The sequence below is a fragment of the Notolabrus celidotus genome, chromosome 9 (assembly GCF_009762535.1).
Source record: "Notolabrus celidotus isolate fNotCel1 chromosome 9, fNotCel1.pri, whole genome shotgun sequence".
Classification (NCBI taxonomy): domain Eukaryota; kingdom Metazoa; phylum Chordata; class Actinopteri; order Labriformes; family Labridae; genus Notolabrus; species Notolabrus celidotus.
In genome coordinates this window covers 12,636,301-12,658,372 of record NC_048280.1, presented here as the reverse complement: position 1 = coordinate 12,658,372, position 22,072 = coordinate 12,636,301, and the positions used below count along the sequence as shown (strand labels likewise).

General features: G+C 41.6%; 1 protein-coding gene across 1 annotated transcript in view; it reads left to right on the top strand.

The window, feature by feature from the left end:
- sema6a (sema domain, transmembrane domain (TM), and cytoplasmic domain, (semaphorin) 6A) overlaps window positions 1-22,072 on the top strand; it is a 139,693-nt gene that overhangs the window by 47,997 nt on the left and 69,624 nt on the right. The window contains 2 exon segments of the mRNA XM_034692543.1: window positions 19,186-19,339; window positions 20,155-20,272. Coding sequence (XP_034548434.1) covers window positions 19,240-19,339; window positions 20,155-20,272 — 218 coding nt within the window. The 5' untranslated portion in view covers window positions 19,186-19,239.

The window sequence follows — 22,072 nt, the reverse complement described above, 5'->3', positions numbered from 1 at the left end:
TGCACAAACGGTTAAATGGTTTAAGTTGCCGGATGAGTGGCTTGATCCTCTTATGTCTTTAGGGGCCTTAACTTTGTCAGTAAAGAACAGATTTCATTGTTGCAACTAGCAGACTGTAAAGAGCGGTCTTGCAGGCCTCTTTTTTGATTGCATGAACATGAAACAGTGTGTGTGTGTGTGTGTGTGTGTGTGTGTGTGTGTGTGTGTGTGTGTGTGTGTGTGTGTGTGTGTGTGTGTGTGTGTGTGTGTGTGTGTGTGTGTGTGTGTGTGTGTGTGTGTGTGTGTGTGTGTGTGTGTGTGTGTGTGTGGCTACAGGCTCTGTCCTTGGATTGGAGATAGTGGAGGTGGTGCTGGTGGTAATGGTTTGGATGGGATTGTATCTGAATTAAAGGATGGATTGGAGGGATGGATGGCAGGGAGTGGACTCCAGGGACTCATCAAAAGACGACAGAATGAGGGAAATAAGAAGAAAGGGGGAAAAAAGGAGGACATTGCCTGTCCTCCCCTTTTTTTTCCCTCTTCAAGGCCAGTGTGACAGCAGCTGAGACCTTCTTACTGCTGTTGCCTCTTAGCTAAGTGGATATTTGAACCATCTCTATCTCTTCCTCCCTCCTGCTTCTTTTCGCTCCTTCATTTCGTGCCTTCAATTCCATTAAGTTGATTTACATTATTTAGACAAACTCATTAATCACATTTCCCCTTGCATATAATCTGCTTGTCAATCTGAACCCGAGCGAGGGCAAGTGGAGGGTAGCAAGAATAGAAAAAAATAAGAATCAGTTGAGGTGAAGAAAAAGGAGGTAGACAGATGGATTATGTTCTGCTGGAGGGTTACTCGGACTCAACAGCCAAACGAGCGCAGCTCACTCTGATTATGCTCATTTTTAAAGATATTTTGTCTGTGTGAGGAGAGCCAGACTTGTGTTTATCTGAAGAGCCAGATGGACACGAGTGAGATAGAGGAAGGAAGAAGTTAAGCCAAAGATAGGGGGCAGAAATGGGAATGAGAGAAACTAAAGACTAACAGAGGCAGAGAGGGAGAGCTGGGGAGTCGAGGGAGTCTCCAGCCACAGTCGTTCCGTCGATGATGATGAATGACTTTGACAGAGACAATCAGGATGAAATGTTAATGTGAGTGTGCCAGAGGATGCAGTCACAGCCAGACTAAGTCCTCCGATGGGGAAATGAGATGGTTAGTTAGAGCGCACTCCGAGGCCGCCAGACTCAAATGTACACACCCCGGCCTAGAAATAGTCATGCAACAAATCACTGAGGTAATGGAAGTTGTATTTGTTGTCTGTTTGTTTGTGTATATAACCTTGCAGTGAGGGATGGAGTGTATGAAATGCCACCGCTATCCTGACCTTTGTATGCAAGTAGGTGTGTGTATGTCTGGGCACTGTTTGCTGCTAGAGCTACAAAGCAAATTCACAGTGTAAGGGAGGCTGCGTGGGCTGCTGAGTTTGTCTACAAACCCATATCTTTTGAATCTTAAAATGTGCTGTCACAGAACCATTAAAGTCTTCTGGTTTCAATCATCTTTATGCAATGTGTTTCCTTGATATCACTTTCCAAAAATTGTAATTGCAGAAGCCAACTCTCAAAAATATCAACTTTATGTTTGTGTGTGTTAGTTTTGATGGATGGATCTGTTCAAGGATGGATCTTAGCACTTCAAATTTCTTAATATATCATTGTGGCATGGGTGTAGGTGTATTGGTCTAGATTAAAATAACTTGATGGCAAGTGGGTAGCTTTCCATCAGATTTGGCACATTCCAGGTTCCTAAGTGATAAACCCAACTAACTTTGAAGATCTTACTTTTCTTTTAGTTGACAGTAGTTTGACTGGAATGTCTCAATACTATGTGATTGATTGCCACGATAACCAGATACAGGTATTCACGGTCACCAGATGATGAATCCTAATGTCTTTTAGTAGCATCTTACCTTTCCCTAGTTCCACTATGAGGTAAATTTTAGAAGTTGTGTATGAAATGCCACAAAAGCTATGTGATAGAATGCCACCATAATCCGTTAGTTTCCAGATCAACATTTCATGGTCTCGAGATTATAAAACCTTATGTCTCTGAGGATCAATCTGTTTTCACACTATTAGTTACATTTCAGTTGTTTGGATGAAATTCCACGAAAGCTGTGATTGATTGCCACGATCATGGGCACAGTCAGGGCGTAAAAATTAACTTTTTACCTCAAATGCCATTGGCTAGTGACCTCCAAAAATTTACCAGCCAAAAATATATTTCACCGGCCAAATAAAAAAAATCATGCCTTATGTGATTTAAAATAATTACCATGTGTTTTATTTTGAAAATCCAACTTAAGCATCACTTAAAGAATACGGCTATGTACAGATAACATTAGATTATTGCTATTTTATTAGGTTATACTTCATTTCAAGGTGACTCTTGCATCATCATGTATTAGAAATATTGCAACCTTTTACATTGACTGAGTGAGCCAAATGTCTGTCTCAGAGCTTTAACAGGAATGTCTTTAACTTGATCGTCTCCTGCCTCTTTGTTTATACTTTTTGTTTGTGGTGGCTTCACGCCGGGAATGTGTTGCCACATCTTCCTCGAAACGCTCTTCCCACCATGCTTCTTCAAGCAAAGGGAATGAATAGAACCCCAGTAACTGACGTCACGCCGTTCCCGACGTACCAAATCACAACACAAGTACAGCACACTGCGAGGGTCAAAATAGCCTGACAGTTGGCAGAAATGGGCGAAAGTATGAAAACAAAACCTCACATGCAATACAAAAATTTCCATCGGCAACTGACGGGTGTGTGTTTTTGTTTTACACACCAAACTAATTTTGTACAGGCCATTGATGCTTGGAGGGTGTTAATTTTACGCCCTGGGTACAGTTATCTGTGGTCTCCAGAAGGTGAGCCTTAATGCTTTCAGATCATTTGACCTCTCTCTAACCCCATTACAAGACACATTTCAGTAGTTTTGAATGACATTCCACAAAAGCTTTGTGATGAATTGCCATGATTATCTGATGCAGCTATTCATGGTCCCTAGATGATAAATCCAAATGTAGCTTAACATCATTTGGCTTGTCTCTTGCTCTATTATGAGATCTATATGTTAAGTGCCTTGTAGCAATTGTAAGCATGCTAAACTGAGATGGTGAACATCGTCAACATTGATAAACAGTATTGCAAAAGCTATCCTGAAAAAATGACATTCCCATTTGACTTCTTCGTCAAATTTCTCCATGTTATTGTACTTGCAAAACAACTGACATGCCCATCAGCTTGCTTGATATAAAGCGTTCATTAGCAAGTGTTAGCATGCTAATCTGGGATTGGACATGTTATGTATCTGCTCAACTTCATCATGTTAGCTTACCTGCAAAACTAGGACATGCTCATTAACCTACTTTATTTTAAGTGCTCATTAGCAAGTGTTAGCATACTAAATTTTGATTCTGAACATGTTTGACATAAACCTGCAAAACATCTTCATGTTAGCTTTGCCTTTATTTTTTTAGGATACTCTAATAATAATTATGATGTTAGCATAAAGCTCCAAACACCGCTCTGTCTTAGTATAGCCTCACAGAGCTGCTAGCATGGCTTCAGAGTCTAACATAAGCATTAATGTCAGTGTTGTGTAAAAAGTGTACTTCAAAATAAAGGTATATAGGCCTTTTGCTGTGGTCATGACTCACTGTCATGTGGACCTCAATCATCGAGGTTTGATAGAGAGGGGCTGCTCTTTTGTCTCCTCTGTTTGCGTAATAAAAAATGGGCCTCCCTCCACCCTTCACATGATTTATCAAACTCTCCTGAAAAGTGGACTGACATGATAACTCTCCATCCACTGAATAAACAGTTATGATTGATGTGTCTGCCAAGACAAAAAAAGGGACCTTTTTTTTGTGCTTCCTCTCCCTCTTGAATCTGCCCCTTTTCATGCACACTTCATCAACCTCTCCGTAACTTCTCCTTAAACGTTCACTGCAGATCTTCTCTTGGACTGTGAAGGTGTATAATTAAGAGAAGCAGATTTAAACTGTTTCATACCAGATGTTGTAGGTGTGCTGTCTGGCAGCCAGGAGAAAAAAAGGAGAAAGACAAAGAGGAAAACAGAGAAGCCAGTAGAGGGGAACAAGGTTTTTCCCTCAGTTTTGATTGAAAGGAAGCAGTAATCTTGGCATTGGCTTAACATCACTGTAAGTGGGCTTGACAGGATCCGGTTTCCCTCTGTGTTCCCAGCCCTAGACCTTCAGGTAAACACACGCCCACCATCTGACCCACTCTCTGTGACACAACACCTGCAAGGACAAGCATATAACCACATGCTGGATCCCACATAAAGCCCACCACTGCAGTCTCTTCACACTCCATCCTTCATTATCACTCAGTCTGAGAACAATAGGTCAGAGCCCGAGGATCTTGTCACCTTCAGTCTGGCTCCCTTTCGCTTTTATGTCCCCCAACTCTGTCCTTATGCTGTCAGGAAGTCGTAAATGCAGATCTTTAGATGTGGCTGAGCCGGGAAACGGAAGAGGTTAAAGGGTTAGAAGGTTAAAGATGAAAGCCAAACGACTGAGTTGAGGCTTTGAACAGAAATCTCATGTGTGCGGTCTCAGAAAAGCCTTTGTGCTAGCGAGAAGAAGTTATTCCCAAAAAAAAAGTGGAAAAAAGTAATCAGGATTCGTGAGCGTGAAATTGGAGACTGTTAAAGCTTTTATCATTTGAGAGGAACAACACTTACTGAGCTATGGTGTGAAAAAGAGAAAATAGATAAGAAGGAATCATTTTGCCCTCAACCTTCCAGTTTGCAAGTTTCCAACAATTATGCAGAGTGATCGTAAACAGTTTTACTTTCAGTTCACTGCTCATTTGTGCTGAAATTATACTTCTTCTTCATGTCCTATTTTCTTTGTGTAGTCTTTTGAATGGATTCAGTGTGTGTATCTTTTGTTGCACACATATTTTTCAGTTATGTTTGATGACGTCTTGAGTATCTTAAGTACAAGACTTTATCTGTAAAGAAAAACAGGCTTGTTTTTGCCATTTAGACTGATAGTTTGAGCTTAAATACATAGTTAAACATTTTTTTTCCAATAACAGCAGAACCCCTTCAACCTCTGAAACCCAGAAAAGAATCATTCACTGAAATTACATAATGAAATTTTAGGAAGACTGAAGATTATTATTGAAGAATAAATACTCTAACCATAGCACTTTAATTTGTTGCCTCTTCCTAGCTAGCCTGCTTGGCCTGCCCTGGTCCAGCTCCACTCAGCTCAGAGACCCCACAGAGGAAATTTATGTCCATGATGTATGGCCCTGGCCACTGAATTAATGCAACATTTCCATTAGAAAAATTGCATGACACAGCTGATAGAAGAAGTTAGCAATCACAAAGACGCTGTGACACAGCATGGAAAATTACTTATCGGAGAAATGTCATCTGCGCTTTGCTAAAATTTGTGATGGTGGGCGGCAGTGCATAATGCAATAGATACGTTCCTCTGAGAAGCTGAGAAGGATCTTGTAGCTTGTAAAAGTCTCACATGACACTTGAAATACATTTCAACTAAAATGTGAATTACATTCTGCATATATTCTAGCACTTGTAAAATGGCAGAGAGCTGATTTGGGTGTAATTTTATACTATTCTCAACCACTCAGTGCAGGGTTTTGAATTCTTTGAAGTATAACCAGTGTTCATTGGAACTGTACACTGTCATTACAGCATAATTACTGTGCATATGTGGAACAATATAATGAGTATAGGGTTTAGACAGCTGTTAAACAAATGCAAGGTCAGATTGTCCTACTCTACAGTTTGTCTTTTTCTGTCTTCCTCAATCTCTATTTTCTTGTATAAAACATCTTATGTCAGATTTACGTCTGTATCATCATGACCTCCCTCAAAGAAATCATGTGTAATGTTCTACATGTCACACAGTGTTACATTTACAATTACCATGAGTACTTTTCACTCACGCTACACAACCAGCCATGCGTTTAAAATGCTATGGGCACTTACATTATCATTACATCACATACAGTAGGCAAAAACAGGAGTAACATCAGGAGAATTGTTTTTCTTTTCCCAATGCTGATCACACAACATTTCTAACTTGATTCAGTTTTATCCCGCGGCTGTCTTTTTTTACACTGCTGCATAAATGAAGTTCAGCGCTGCAGAGCTGCGTCTTGTATTGATTTCATGGTCTCATTATAAAGAGGAAGGCACCTCTCTTGTGGCACCAGCACTCATACAGCTCATTACATGAACCAAGCATTCACTGTTTATTAACTCATGCTTCAGTGCCAGTCATGCAAATGCTCTTGTTTTCCAACATCTCTGACAGTGAAAAAAAACATCATATTCTATTTATAACGTGTTTTTGCAATGTTAATTATTCTCAAATGAGCTCAAATGTGACCCAGAGTGCTTCATGCACAGCTGCCATAAACACATCTTGAGTTAACTGAGGTTAACTAATAATCCAGCCTCATGTACGTACAAACCTAAAGGGATTTTGTTTGAAGGCTCATAGCTAATGGTTAATGGATAATTAGCCTACACTGCTAAGTAGGCTTTGTTGACAATGGCTTCAGCATCTTGTATTTAGATTTTATTTGTTCCAAACCAGGTCACAGCCATGATAAGGTCATGATTTGTCTATATTGGATAAAGTAGAGGCCTTTTTGTGTTTCGACATACCATTTTTCAGTGGCATGAACATCTATGCTGGTTTTATGCTGCTTTGGAAAGAAATATAAGTTTCGGTTTCCTTCATAAGCTTAAAAAGGTTAAAGATAAGACTAAAACCAGTCAATTTCAATTAATGTGACTTGCCTGCAGGCTGACACTGAGAAGGGGGCTTGCATGTTGCTAGTCCTCTTCTCATGTTTTCATGAGAAGCATCTTAAAGCTAGCTTGCAACAAACATGCGAGTGAATGTAGCATGGTGGGTGTTGTGACTCACTGAGTGGTCTAATTGCATTAATTGGCTTGGCTCTAATCAGGTTTAAAGATGAAGACATGGGATTTCTGAGGGATTGCATGCTTATGTCACTTTTGTGGTGTTTCTTTAAATCATCTTTTGCACAACTCTACCCTCTCACTGTCTTCTGTTTCTGTATTTGCTCTCACTTCTACTTAGTTTTACTACTAAAGTATCATTCATTGGCGGTTACACCGAGACACAGAAAAGAAAAATCCTTCAAAAGCCATTCCCCCGCTGATTACTTTTATTCTTGTGTTGTTATACCTTATTGTTGTGACATAAAGGTAATGGCAGGAACAATCACCACTCTGCTGCAGACTGACAGGATTCATTTGGAATAGGCAGTACTGCATTGTATCAAACATATAATACTTTTTGTTTTGCACACTGGCAGGGTGTCCCAATGATCTGCCTGCACCAGCATTGTCATCTCATTGTCATTAGTTTGGAGCTGGACGAGCAGCTCACTCCTACAATATGGTCTGCGAAGATAACAACATTCAGAGAGATTCATTCTGTACGTTGGCAATAAGACAGCTGCTGTGGTACAATGTGTTGTCTATCGGTGACTGTGGCCGCGTGCAGCGGTGGGATTGAATGTCCTGGTTTTATCAGAGATGATTCATAATGCTATTGGATATGATGTATTAACAGAAAACAAGATACTCTGTTATCAGTATCACAATATCACAGGCTAGCACACAATGTAATTGTGTTTAGCTTAGTCTCTTCTCCATTATAAATATGGGTTTCCTGTCATGGAGAGAAACAGAGTTTGTGGGATGAGGTTTTATCCATTCTGAAAATGTATGAGGTGATTCGAAGGCACAGAGAAAAGGGAGAAGGATGACAAAGATGATGTAAAAATGTAATGAACAGAGACTGACTGAACAAGGTGGTTTGTTCTACGTGAATAAAGAACAGGGACGGATAATAGGAGACAGAGTAAGAAAGGCTGGGCGAGTCGTGTGCTCTGCTCTCCTCAGACCCGTGGCCGGCACATTACCTTAATAGAGATTAGCATCATGCTCAGTCAGATCTGATAGGCCCGACGCCGTGGAACGGAAGGCCAGCTAGCCAGTTATCAGCGAGGACACAGACTCAATCACTTAGCATAATGGAACCTGCATCAAATGAGCTGGGAGCTCAACAAGAAAGAAATGCTATTAACAGAGCTGAAATGATTTTCTGTGATGGTGAAACAGGGAATGAAATCATGCTGCATTTGCAGAGTTTATGACTGAAACAGATGCACATGGTGTCCTGTGTTACTGAGCAGTATTATAACAGGGCAACATGGCATATTAATGGCTTTTTCTTAGCTTGTTTGTCATATCCGAGCGGCTTTCTCCTGCATGTATCTCACTGGTTACAGCCTACTGCTCATTGTGCAGTTTACTAAAATGCACACTTGTAATAAAAGTGACACAGTTCAACCTGCTGCAAATCTGAGCTGGGATTGCATTAGAAGTACCACGAGACACAGACAGAATGTGAAACTCTGAAACACACCTATTACAAAGAAGCAGGAGGCTGTGAGATGTGCAAATGGCGCCAGATGGATTCAACAACAGAAAACCATCACACCTCTCCTTCAGTCCCTGCAGGCCACCCGCTTACATCCTGAGTCTGCTTTTTCAGTTAAGTCACAAGGAGAGGGAAGAAACACAACAAAAACAGCTGCATAAGTTGAATGTTGAAGCTCAAGTAAAAATAAAGCGTATATATAAATAGTCATGGGATTGCAAAGTGAATTCTTGGAGGCATTGAGACTTTTGTGCCAGATGTTTTTAGGTTTCTACCACAGAGTTTGACCACAGCACTGTGTTGCGTCACCATGGTGTGCCTGCTTTTGTCCAAAAACAGAGGTCAAGTAGGTTGCAGACACAGATGCAATGGATGTTCATCACTTTATACATGCATGCAATTTTTATTATAGCTTCATATCTACCCAGTCATGGTCCAGGAAGGATAAAAAATATTCCATTCCTTTCCACCAAATCTCCTTGAGCCTGTTATATCCATAGTAAAAACCACTTAGCGAGCAGCCGTTAAATATCGACTTTGAGACTTTTCTCATTTACAGTCCGGGCCTGTCGAGGAAAAGGGTTTGTAACCATCCAGCTCTTGGGCCAGACGGCTATTGTTTTATTGATTGCGAATCCTCCTTTATTTGTGGTGAAAACTACCCCAGGAACACAGTGTCCCCCAGCTGCTCCTCCAATACTCCTCTAAATACCCAAACTAATTTCCCTGCCATGGCTCAAAGAACTTATGCATGAGTTACTGCCAGTCTATCAAGCTCTCTCCTCTTTCCCTTAGTGGACCAGTTTTTTCCCCTTCTAGAAATTACATAAAAAGTCATTTTAGGCCTCATGCATTTTGGATTCGGGAATACTTAACCGGAGACCCACAGAAATGGATTTCTCTGTTCTGCGTCTCCCAGCTGATGGCTTAGCTGATGTTTACTGAGGATGAGAGCCTGAGGAGGATGTGCTTAATTCCTCCCTGAAAGTCAGATCTGCCCCTGCGTTTACCTCTTGCTGCATCGGACACACATTTCTAAACATATTGTTAAATGTTTCCAACCCCAGGCAGCTTACTTTAAAGCATTACTTGACTCACAAACCTTACAGGCTGGAAGTCCCAGGTTTGTATTGTGACTAAGCATAGCATGGCATGGTGCAGTGTCGCCTGAAGGCACCCCGCAGTCGGCCTTCATAAAGTGAGTTTCCAAGTAAAATGTGCATTATGCCGTGTGACAGTTTCAACACCCCCATCTCAGCTCCGCAGGGCGCTGTGCTTCAGTCATCCCAGCATCTCTCTCTCAGCGGAGTTAATGTGGCATTTAGCTCAGTGACATTCTGACATTTTTTACTGGTATTTCTTCTCTGCTGCACCTCGGGAGAAATGCTGAGTCTCGGTTTGTATCCTTCAGAATCTTGTGCTCTTTTGGCAGCGGTCAACTCAGAACAAGATGGATGATCTTAAAGAAAAATTGAAAAAGTCTGGCCTTACTTTCTGAGGTGTATTAAGAGGAAAGTGGATGAATAGGGTAGATTTCTAAAATTCAAAAAAGGGAGGCAATGTAGCATCAAACCAAAGAGATAATTAGATCAAAAGAGAGACAGAAAAGGCCGAGTGCTACCAAGCATGTCCTTATCAACAGCAATTTTCTCTGCTTTGCCCACACAGCTCCCTATCAGCTGCTTCCAGATTGATTAAGTTGCCTAGCTTGTATCGTCATGAGGGATGATTGACAGGCCCAGAGAAGGTTTTGATATTTAAATGTGTAACCTTGTTCTTCTTTCAGGGTCAATCTCTTATGCACCATTTGTATGTGTGTGTGTGTGTGTGTGTCTGTGTGTGTGTGTGTGGGGGGGTATTGTGTTTGTGTGTATTGTTGAATGTGTGTCACAGAACAGGAGCTTGTTTTGATTCATAAATGTTTTTTTTTTTCAAGACAAAGCAGAGGAGCAGCCTGCGCCGCACTCACCTTTTTCTTGTTTACTGCCATTCTCAAGGAGATAAAGAGTGTAGAGGAAGTGAGGAATGATGATGACATCATAACAAACGCTTTCATTAAAACTGTGTGAAGAAGTGGATGAACAAAGAGGAAAAATGGCTCTGTGGTTCTGCAAGACAAAGAGTAAACAAAACTTGAGAGCAAACAGCCAAGCCGGCAACAGCTAGCAAGCTAACAGCTCTGTATGGCGGTAATACAGCAGTATTTTGAGACAGATCCTGACATCAGCGTACCAAAATTCTGTCTGTGCTAATGCTAATATGCAGATGTAAGCCACTATATTGTTTACAATGTTCAACATCTTGCCTATCACTCAAAATATATTTACAGATTCCAGATTCGGTGGTCTAGTTTTTCAGCATGCAAAGAGTTCTAGTTTCCGTTTGTAGTAAGTTTGAAGTCTGAGTAGTGCTAACCAGTCACATGTTAGGAGGCTTTGATGTATGGAGGAGAAACAGTTTATGTGTAGAGCAAAAGCAGGTGGAAGTCATACCGCCGTGACTTCTATTGGTGTTGAACTGACAACCATTTATTTATCTCTATAACAGATATCATTATTCAAGTGCAGCTAATGGATCAAAAATTTGGACACAGGAGACAGGTCTATCTGTGGCAGTCTTGTAATAGCCAATCCGCTGTTATATCTCCAGACTCTCAGGAATGAATCAGAGATGATTGATCTGACCTCCATTCAACAACAAAAACATTACAAAAGATTTTTACTTCTCCTCTTGAGGACAGATCTGACAGAGATTCCCATTTTACTTTTGAAATATCTCTATCATGATGGTGTTTTTGCAAACTTAAGACCAGTAGAGTGTTAGGTAATTATGAGAAGATGGCTCCTACCTCTGGCAATGATATGTCTACAGTTGAACTGAGACCTGCTTGAAACAGATGAACAAGCGCTTCGTTGTCGGATGTAATGAAGCAACAGTCATGGTGTTTACATTGCAGATGCCTTGCTTGGTAATTGAACGCTCTACTGAAGTTACCAAAAAGTCAGCATATTCGTCCCCAGAAGCATATAGTGTCATCGGAGGATGCTAGACTGGTTGTAGATTGATCCTGAAGATGGATCCTGATATGGATTACCACTGAACACCAATGAGCTAACAGCAAAGGCTGTTTATATTGCAGATTTCGCAGGTATTTGTTGTAAACAAATAAAAAATTGTAATTAACATGGCTCTGAAGAAAAAAAAAAAAAAAAGGTAATTACAGATTCCCCTTAAGGGAACAAACTAAACGTTTGTACAAATTTTTATGGACATTCAGCATGAAACAAAAAATATAAACCTCAGTTTGGTGCAACAAGAAAAGTGAGGGATTACCTAGAATCAGTTGGATTCATCCTCTGGGGACCGTAAATCTCTTCTCTGCATATAATTTACTGGCAGTTTGGGTTGCTGAAACTGACTGACATTGTCATTTCCACAGCTACCACTAGCAGAGCCAAAAGAGAGATTTGTTAGTCAAGAACATTTATTATCAAGTCATGTGAATCATGTTTGGATGCATATTTACCTGTATTCTTTGTCATATTTTTAAAAGCTATGTAAGGCTGATTCAGATTCATTTAACATACTCTTTGTCTAGTGCTTAAATGTTAGCTGTTGGTGTATCCAGAGTCATTTTGCAAGTTCATCTCAGCCCTGCAGCAGCCAAACAAGTTCTTGACCTACTTTTAACAACAATGTAGTGAGTTGTAGGTAGAGATCTCCTCTCATCTTTCTCCTCCGTTGATATCTGCTGGTAGCAGGGCTGGTGTGATGTCAGTTTGCTTTGGATCAGTCTCACACAGCAAACACCCATTAGCCTCCCCTCCTCTTCCTCTTCCCCTCTCTGCTTTGCTATCTTTTCCTGCTTTCTTTTCCTTTCTGGTTAATTTCTTTCAATTCGTCTCCTTCCGTTTCCTCTTCTTCTCCCGTCTTAGTTACACGTTTCCTTTTGACTTTTTCTCCTTATATCTAAATCTATGAAACAAAGAGTGTCCCCAATGCATCCCAAAAAAAGGATATCCATTGCTCTGCGACTGATAATTGTTTTTAATGATTATGAGGCACGGAGGCGTGTCCAAGCCTAATGGCTTTTGGATCACAGAGGCAGAGTTTTAAAGATAGCAGCTTATCTCAAGTCGCTGAACATCTTTGTTAGGTTTCTGTTGTTCCAATTTGGCGCTTTGCCTCTGTTCTCTCACTTGTTTTTATGTCTCTTGTTCTTCTCCTCTTTCCTCTCGTCTTTTAAAATCGTCTTTGGCCTGCTTCCAGAATCAATCCGTCACCTCCTTGAAGGGAGACGTTCTTGCATTTGGGCTTCTGTTTCAATAAAGGCCCTACAGCGACAGGGTGCCTCATTCATGTCCATTTCATTGTCTTTTAATAATCAAACCATGATGGATTGCCCCCATACAGATATTCACTTGAAAGCAACATCCAAGGGATGAAAAATGGGGGAGTGGAAGGGAAACACCAGCATGCTGGTTAATAGCTCAAGGCCTACTTGTGGGAGTCTGCATGTGAGTGTGTGTCCGTGTTTGTGTGCTCATATTGGGCACTATAGTTTGGGTGTTGTTCTCAAAAAGACAGGCAGGTTCCTCCCTCTCCATTCCCTCCTCTTATCATCGCCTCCTGGGTTCAGGCAGACAGCTTCTCCTGTCTTTTCTCTCTGATTTATCAGGCCTGGGCTGACAAGTGTAAACACCTGCCAGAGTATCCTCCCCATTTGGGAGCCCTAGGTGGTTGGATGTGTTCCATTTCTTATCCCCATATGGTGGATCAATGAATTACTCTCACCTGGCTGTCTTTCCAACATTCTCTCAGCATGGTCTCGTTCTCTTCTACCCTCACACCTCGACCCAAAACATTTCCTCCAGATGACCTGGAACAGGTGCTGCTATAGACAGCCCTGTAAGCTATGGTATTTATGTGGCTGAGCTGTTATTGGAAACAGTTTTAGTGGTGCAGGTCTTGTGTTCACACCCATGTTTTGGGTCTGTTTCTGCTGTTACACTGTGAGATTGTCACACATAGAAGTTTTGCTGGAGTTCCCCTGCTGTCAATCATCCACCTGTAAAATCACTTTTTACTTTCATGCAGTTTCAGCAGCCACAAAACACAACAAGAGAAGCAACACACAGACAAACTGCTCCTCTCAGTCAGACATTTTTATGACTTTTATTCATGTTCAAAGGGTCGGTTCATCTCTCAGAAAATCAAGTTGTGAAGGTTAGTTTTGATTTTATGAGAGTCTCCTACTGCAGCACAATGTAAAGGACTTATTTTGGATTTGGGGAGTTAAGAAAAAAACTAAACTGTAAATTATCTTCTGAGAAACGATGCCCAGAGGGTCAACCGTTTGACAGTTTCATTTATAACTAATAAAATGTTCCATCTGCGATAGTTTCTGTGGATCATAGCAAGAAACAGGGACATTAATGTTTACTCGTGATTTAGTCAAACAACACTTTTATTACCCCACAAAGTTCCTGATCTGATGTGAAAGCACTAACAGTCAGTGTGGTTGACTGCCTGCGTCATTCAGAACAAAGTTCTAGTTAAAGATACTGATAGCAGCACCTCTTCTAAAAGTGGTGACTGGTCACAATTATAGACATGCAACAGTAAACATTGGCGGTAAGCGACCCCCTTCTCTTTGCCATTCCTGTCATCTGTAAACCCTTCAGCACCAATCTACGGACATTACCCAGACGGCCAAATATAAACACAGACAAGCTACAGAGCTGTCAGGCAGCATTTAGAAGAAGCTGCTACTTCAAACCTTCATATAACACTCTTACTCCTGACTTCACACTGATGGAGAACTCAACTGCACAATGAAAATGCTTTTATTCTCAGTGATAACGTTACAAAGTTTGATCTCATAAGAAGTGACACAACAATGTGTGAAGATAAGACTCTTGACCATTTGTGTGTCCTTAGCTTACAGTTCAGCTATTCTATACAGCTTTGCTATGTTAAGTCTCGTAATAAGGTGCTGTAGATAGCAGGAATTCAAGGTATGTGTTCAGCTCAAGTATAGACTGATGACCATGAAGCAAGCTGTGAAGAACACAAATAAGACACAGACAACATCCTTCAAGTTGTTTGTTACTGAACCCTGAAGCAGCTTATAGACGTGTTTTCCTACCTGATGCACGTATGGATAGGAATTACTTTTCAGCACCTTCCAAAACCTTTTTAAATCAATGATCCAAAGTAAAGTGAACATGCACTACTCGTATAGTCCTTTTTTGTTGATCCATCAATCAAGGCCAGCTGCATCTTAAACTAACTTTGCTGCCTCTAACTTCATGCCACTTCTTTCCATCTCCCCTGATGAAAAAACACAGCCGCTGGAGAGCTATTTTATGCTCATGTTTTCTTAAGGGCTTTTTGTGGAGATGTCCAATGCCGTTGTTTTTCTTGGGAGGACAGTCTTTTAACATATCCAGAAGCGTTAGTCTAACCCTAACAGGTTGCCTCAGATGTAATTAAATGTCAGTCTCTCACTTCGTTGCACAGTCTGATGGTTGGCACAGCGGGGGCCTTCGGGAGATGAATGGCTTGGACCTCCTCAAGATGAACTGGTTTTGAGTGTGTGTGTGTGTGTGTGTGTGTGTGTGTGTGTGTGTGTGTGTGTGTGTGTGTGTGTGTGTGTGTGTGTGTGTGTGTGTGTGTGTGTGTGTGTGTGTGTGTGTGTGTGTGTGTGTGTGTGTGTGTTTTTGGGAAAATCTCCTTAACCAAGCTTGATTATGTGTATCTAAACCCGTGTTTTCTGTTTGTTTCTGAACTTAACTAGATGAACAAACTAAACGTCTGACATTTCCGTCCTTTTTTTCACCTGAGGGCCCAGTTGCTGACCTTGTTGCACTTTTAAACATGTTTTATTGTGTGTATTTTGTTAGCTCTTAACAGCCATGGCTAACATGTTGATGTAGCAGCAGCAATAACATCATTAGCCCCGATAATATGCTTATTGTTAAAGCTAAGGGTGATTTCCCACCGGGGCTGCTTTGCCTGGAGATTCAGATGGAAAGGAGTTAAATGTGCCTGTCTGTGTGTTTGTGATTTAGTTTGAAGTCTGAGTTTATTCGTGTTTCCTCCTGGTTTTGCAAGGAGACAAGGTGACTGAGTGTGTGCTAGTGCATGTGCGCGTTATTCATAAGATGGTGAGGCATGCAGAGGGATTCTGGGGGGTCCTCGTGTTTTTATTACCTGCTGGTGGCCTCCTGCCAGTTTCCAGCTTGATTAACTCTCCCTGCTCCACACACACACACACAGACACACACAAGCACACAAACACTTATGAGCATACACACAAGCAGCTACTTCATCACTGAGTGTGTGTGTAAGGTGTAAAAGAAATAGAAGCTAAGGTTCTCAAAATGTTATTATCTATTAAAAGCGGAGGAGGAGGAGGAGGAGGAGGAGGAGGAGGCGCAGGGCTCCACTGTTACTCTTAATGTCGTCTCTTTGGTCCCTTTTGAAGGGGAACTTTTACAAGATAGGAAATCCACATGAGTCCTCCTGTGTTTTTTTTTGGTAAAGTCATTTATTGGTGAAGCTAAAGTTTAAGCCATAATGTTCTCAGTCTGGGCGCGTGTGTGGTAAAACAGACGTCTGCCTTGCTGTTCAAAGGTAGCACTTTACGTCTTTTTTTTCAACACTCACACACAAAGTCACAATGAAACGCAAGGAAGCAATTTGCTCTTCCACAAAAAGAGTAAATCAGTAAAGACAGACTACACCTCGCTCTCACATCTTATTCATGTGTGGCAGCTTGTAAGTAAAGGGCCGGTTGAAAGCTGAGGGGTTTCACTTAAGTCATTTTGTGCTCAATTTATTTCGTGAATCACAGGAGGCAGTGTGAGATGGTTTGACTAACAGTTTTTAGCATTTGATTACACCCACACCTGATGAAGATAGAGGTTGTGTGTCGCCTGCAGCAGCCTCTGATTCTCCAGATAAATGCCCAGGGAACAATTAAACCCATGAGATAAATTTTAAATTAGAGATGTTCAGATATTTTGTCCTTTCCTGATATTATTTCAGATTTTTTGACCTGCCGGGGCTTATACTTCTTTACCACTTCATTAAAAAACATGGAGATATATTGTTTTTATTTAACCACTGTAGGTTATGCTACTAACCCCAGATGTGATATGATTGCTATCATTGTATCAGCACTGCTAATCATGCTAATGGAATCCTAACCTGAAAAAAGCTATACAGCTTGACCAAAGCTGAGCTAGAATTAGCTGCAGCTTGAATAACAGTCTTTCATGCCATCCTGCTTAAGCTTCAGACTGTCAAATATCCCTGGTTGTCGCATGGAACTTAGTATTTTGTGTTTTAACTAGTTGTATTTATCTGTAATTAAAAAGCAACAGGCAAATACATGATTAGAAAACACTGATTTCTGATGTTTTGCTATCTGACGCTCTTTGCTATAGCAGCACATTCTTCTAGAAGTAGTAGCTGCTACTGGTGCTTAAAATACTGTTGCTGTGTATGTTTTTGGGATAGAAGAAGATTTTTAGGGGGGATAATAAAATATGATAGGCACGCTAAGTGAAGTGCTTACATCTTTATGGGAGAATATACTAAAATGCTAAATAACTATGAACAAAAGCACATTTACAGGGAAGACGTAGCTATTGTACTCTGCTATGTACTGATATAATTAAATCTTTCCCCAAAATGTAATGACACAATTGTTCCCATTTGTAAGACTATACAGTAAAGGGCCAGTTTATATCCTGCTTTCCCACTGAGTGCAACCTTCATCCGTCATTCACTACGTTAGCTCCCTGAGGGCTAACCTCTCCGCTTTACGCCACTTCCTGCTCATCAATTAGTCAATTACTGTAAGGTTCTTGGGTCAAGGTTCAGGAGAAAAACACATTTCAGTCCTCTACAGAGATTTTCTGCACTGTACATAAAGTAGAAAAAAGATTTATTTACAATTTGGACCAAACGGGAAAGCACAGCTTTAGTGTAGAGCATTCAACCGTTGTTATTGAAAGGTGAGGGTGCAGGAAAAATCTATCACAGTATTTTTCTCCTGATAAAATAAAACAAGGTAAATAAGGAAAAAAAAAGTGAGAACGAGAGGTGTAGGCCAAGGAGGGCGAAAGGAGGGAGCTCGATGAAGCGGCCTCTGAGATCAAGGTCGTATCCAGGCTTTAGTATTGGTATTCTCCTCAGTGTTAAAGTGATTCTCCCAGTGAATAGTGTTTTCATTCCTCTCCTGAATGAGATTCACGGGAGCATGGAGCGAGAGAGAGAGAGGAAGGGAGAGAGAGACATGACAAAGAACAGAGAAAGTAATGCCCCCTACTCTCTCTCTCTCTCTCTCTCTCTCTCTCTCTCTCTCTCTCTCTCTCTCTCTCACCCTCCTCCTTTCGCTTTCCCCTCGGACATACAATAGCGAATGAAAAATACAGCGTGGGATAAACAACTTTTATCAGACTGGAGCAAATGAAATCGACTATTTTATTCAATTCTTCATCCCTGAAGCATCCCTTTACTCGATCTAGCCGGCAACATTTCACCCCTGCAGCTTCAACTGAGAAAAAAAAAGTGCTTTATGCAAATTAAATGCTTTATTCCTGATTAGATTACAGACGCAATAATTGTCTGGGATGATTTATGGGTGTAATTTGTTGCCACAAACTGCATAGGAAAAAAGCTCAGTTGCCATGGTTTGTTCAATGAAGATGTTACATCAACACAGTTTAGGGCATTTTAGATAGAACCCACATAAAATTAGAAAATAGCTTTTTGAGGTCATTATGTTTTCAAGGATTTAAAGGTAAACTATCAAGAAAAAACATTCAGGTACCTCTCTTCCAGGAAAAATTGGGCAGTCATCATACTTACTGAGTGAGGATAGAGCGTCGGCAGCTGGCATTTAAGGTAGAGTCCAAGTGTAGTGAGAAATGAGATGAAGGGGGAAGAAAGGAGAGTGCAAGCCTGCAGGTGGCTCTCAAACCAACGCTGTGCTAAATTGGAGTGTTTAACAACTAAACTGATGCACTGATTCTGATAGTCAGAGAGGCCTGTAGGAGTTTGGATGTGGGATTGCTACCCTTGTCAGACACTGACAAGTGGGAAATGAGGCACTTGCCAAGCCATCCCGCCCCATCTCCAGGTACTGCTGATACTTTACAGAAGGCTAATCTGAACAAGGGCTCTCCTACTTCACGCAGACCCCGTCACACTCACACACACACACACACACACACACACACACACACACACACACACACACGGAGAGAGGGAGATCTTCTCTGCCTGACATCGATCTATGACGCATATTACCAACCTAATCCAATTAATTCTGTTTCGCTTGCAACTCAGCTCACTTGAGTCATCGAAAAATGCATATATAAATATTTCTCTGACAGACTGCAACGGGCCGTGCAAAGTGCACTAACAGCGAATTCAGGTGGACTTCAATTTTGTTTGGCTTACTCTTTTCTTTATATGCTTCTTTTTGCTTTCTCCCCCTGGCTTCCACGTTTCTTTGTTTCTCCACAAAGAACCCAGAAACCACGAAGGGAAAGTAATTGAGGACGAAGTCAGGTGGAAAAAACATTTCTTTGACGAACTTTGTCTCTTTTCCTCCCTCCTTCTTTCATTTTTACAGGCTGAGGTAAATCTGTAGCAGAGGACCAGCAGCCGCAGCAGCGTTGATGCGACCATGAGGTCAGAGGCCTTGTTACTCTACTTCACGCTACTGCAAATAGCCGGGGCGGGCTTCCCCGAGGACAGCGAGCCCATTAGCATCTCACACGGCAACTGTAAGTACATCCATTCACTTCTCATACACCGTCCTCCCCCTTATAACAAATCCTCCCTTGCTCTCACCCTTCACTCTTTTCCCTTTTTTACCTCTTTGTCTTTTTCTTCTCAAATTCCCCTCTTGATATCTTTCGCACTTGTTCTATCCCTTTGCTCCCTCACATCCCTCTCAACCCCTTGCTTCGTCTGATACCCCCTTTTTCTCCCCCCCAACACTGAATACATTTTGGAGGCATGGAGTGTAATTTGGCGCCTGAGGAACGACCCTATACACACACACACATAAAAGTGAGGGACTTAAAGCAGCATTTGAAACGGAGCCCACCCAACATCAAAGGATAATCCCTTATTTTTCTGTTGGGCTCCTAATGCTGTGTGTGATAGTGTAAATGCTGTTGGAGGCTAAATAGATACAGTCATTGTTTCCTCTGTTTCTGTCTGTGTTTCTTTCTCTGTCCTGCCTCGTCCTTTTCTTCCTCCGGGCATGACACTGTACCCAGTGCTTCTGGCCAGCCTCACATAGACCTGCCCCTCTATCTGGCTGTTGTTTTAAAGCAAAGCCTTTCATCCAAAGCCACCAACAATAGAACGATTGCATGGTACAGTGAAGCGCATTTTAACCCTACAATTTATGGTCACAGGAGGAGCTGTGGTGGCGTTTTCTCTAAGACACATGGATTGAAATAAAAGCTTAAACCCACGAGACATTTGATTAAAACTATTAAATTCCTAAATTCATTTTAGACTGTACTTACTACATGACTTATTTTTAGGAAAAATCATTCAGGGATTCATTTCTTTCCTCTCCTGGCAGATACAAAACAGTATCCAGCGTTTGTAGGCCATAAACCTGGCAGGAACAACACCCAGCGGCACAAACTGGACATCCAGCTCATCATGATCATGAACAGGACGTTATATATTGCTGCCAGGTGAGTGATAAAACCTTTTTGGTCAGATTTTTCAACATGTGTTTTGGTCTCTTACAGTCTGAGAAATTACTGCATACCTTACCCTTTAAAACGAACGCCTTTGGAGGGTTTAATTCAACTCAGCAAGTGTGGTTCCACCAGGAATGATTGAATCCTCCATCATCCCCTCACATATTATAGTTGGGAATTTAATTTGACTTTCAGCTACAACGGTTTCATCAATTGCTACCAGTTGAGGATTGTGTTTTAACTCAATAACGTCTAAGGCTGTGATATCCACTGCAGTCTGGCTCCCGAACTGAACTCCGGAGCCCTGCTGTGCCATATTTTTTTTCTTTGAAAGTTTGGAGAGTCATGAGGGAAAGATGCAGTGCAAAATGCTGAGACTGTAAAGCACTTTTCAGTCTGGGCTTCTTCTTTCACCACCGCCTTGTTGTTGTCTATTTGGACTCAGTCTGCCAAAACCTCTTTACCTTTCGCATGGTGTCCCTGAAGACTTGTGCCCTGTTTTGCTTAAACATCTAGGCAGACTTACAAAGTCACGCACTTGCCTAACCATGCACGCATAAAGATGTAGAAACAGATGTATTCACTTTCTTTGCAAAGAAATTAGTTTTGGTGTTCTGATTTCTCGATAAAATCCACACAAAGGAGTGAAACGCACGACCCAGACAGCCTTTATGCACATCCTGTGTTGTAACAAACACGACTGACAAAGGAGTTTTGGCTCTTTATTTGTTGGAAGCATCCTTGCCCTCGCAAATCGATTTTTAAAAACTCTCTGTTTTGGCCTGACAGCCCCCCCCCACCTGTCTGTCACCTGCCTTTATTGCTTTCTGTCCATTTGTCAATGTGTTTTTCACCTGTGCATCTTCTTTGTTGGTGTGTGATTCAACTTTTAGAGATATTATAGCTCAATTACACCATCCAGAGCCAGGGAGACACTCTGTATTGATTTTGTCTTCTCTGTTCTCATCAGTATTTGAGAAACGTTCATGTGTCTAAATCTCAAGGCAAACCGTGTAAAAACAGCCAGGTCCATGTCAAAAGAATCAACTTTCAGATTTTTTTGATCTTCAAAGCAGTCTGCAGTTAGGTTACAGCATCGTGAAAAGGTGGTCCTAATAGAACGGATCCTTGTTCTGCTTCGTCCATGGCTAAATGAGTGGCAGGCCTGATTGGATACTGTTAAAATGCAACAAAAGGGGTCTTTCTTTGTTTTCCTCCCAAGCATGTCAAATTAAGTGGCTGCGAGGGGCTGCTGCTCTAAGTGGCGCAGCTTTTTAACATATCTGTGGTCATTAAGAGGAGGTGTGTGCAGACAGGGAGAGGAAACGGAGAACCTGTGTGTGTGTGTGTGTGTGTGTGTGTGTGTGTGTGTGTGTGTGTGTGTGTGTGTGTGTGTGTGTGTGTGTGTGTGTGTGTGTGTGTGTGTGTGTGTGTGTGTGTGTGTGTGTGTGTGTGTGTGTGTGTGTGTGTGTTGAGGCACCAGAGACTTTGCTCTGCCTGTCTCCCACCTGCTCCACATGTGGTGGCAGTGGCCTGAAGGGTAGGGCAGGGAAATGAGACACAGAAGGTTTATTGGAGGGGTGTGTACATGTGTAAGGGATAGTGGTTGTGTTGCCCGGTATAGTGTGCAGGCCAGTTGTTGTGTGGATTTAAAAGTGATTCCTTGCATGTGATATGTGGCTGTATGTGTGCATATGGGCATACTTTAAAGGTTGCGAACATGTGTTGGTGTGACCGTGGGCGTGGGTGTTAGAGCATGTGTTTGTGTGCATGTGCGAGGTCACCTAGTGC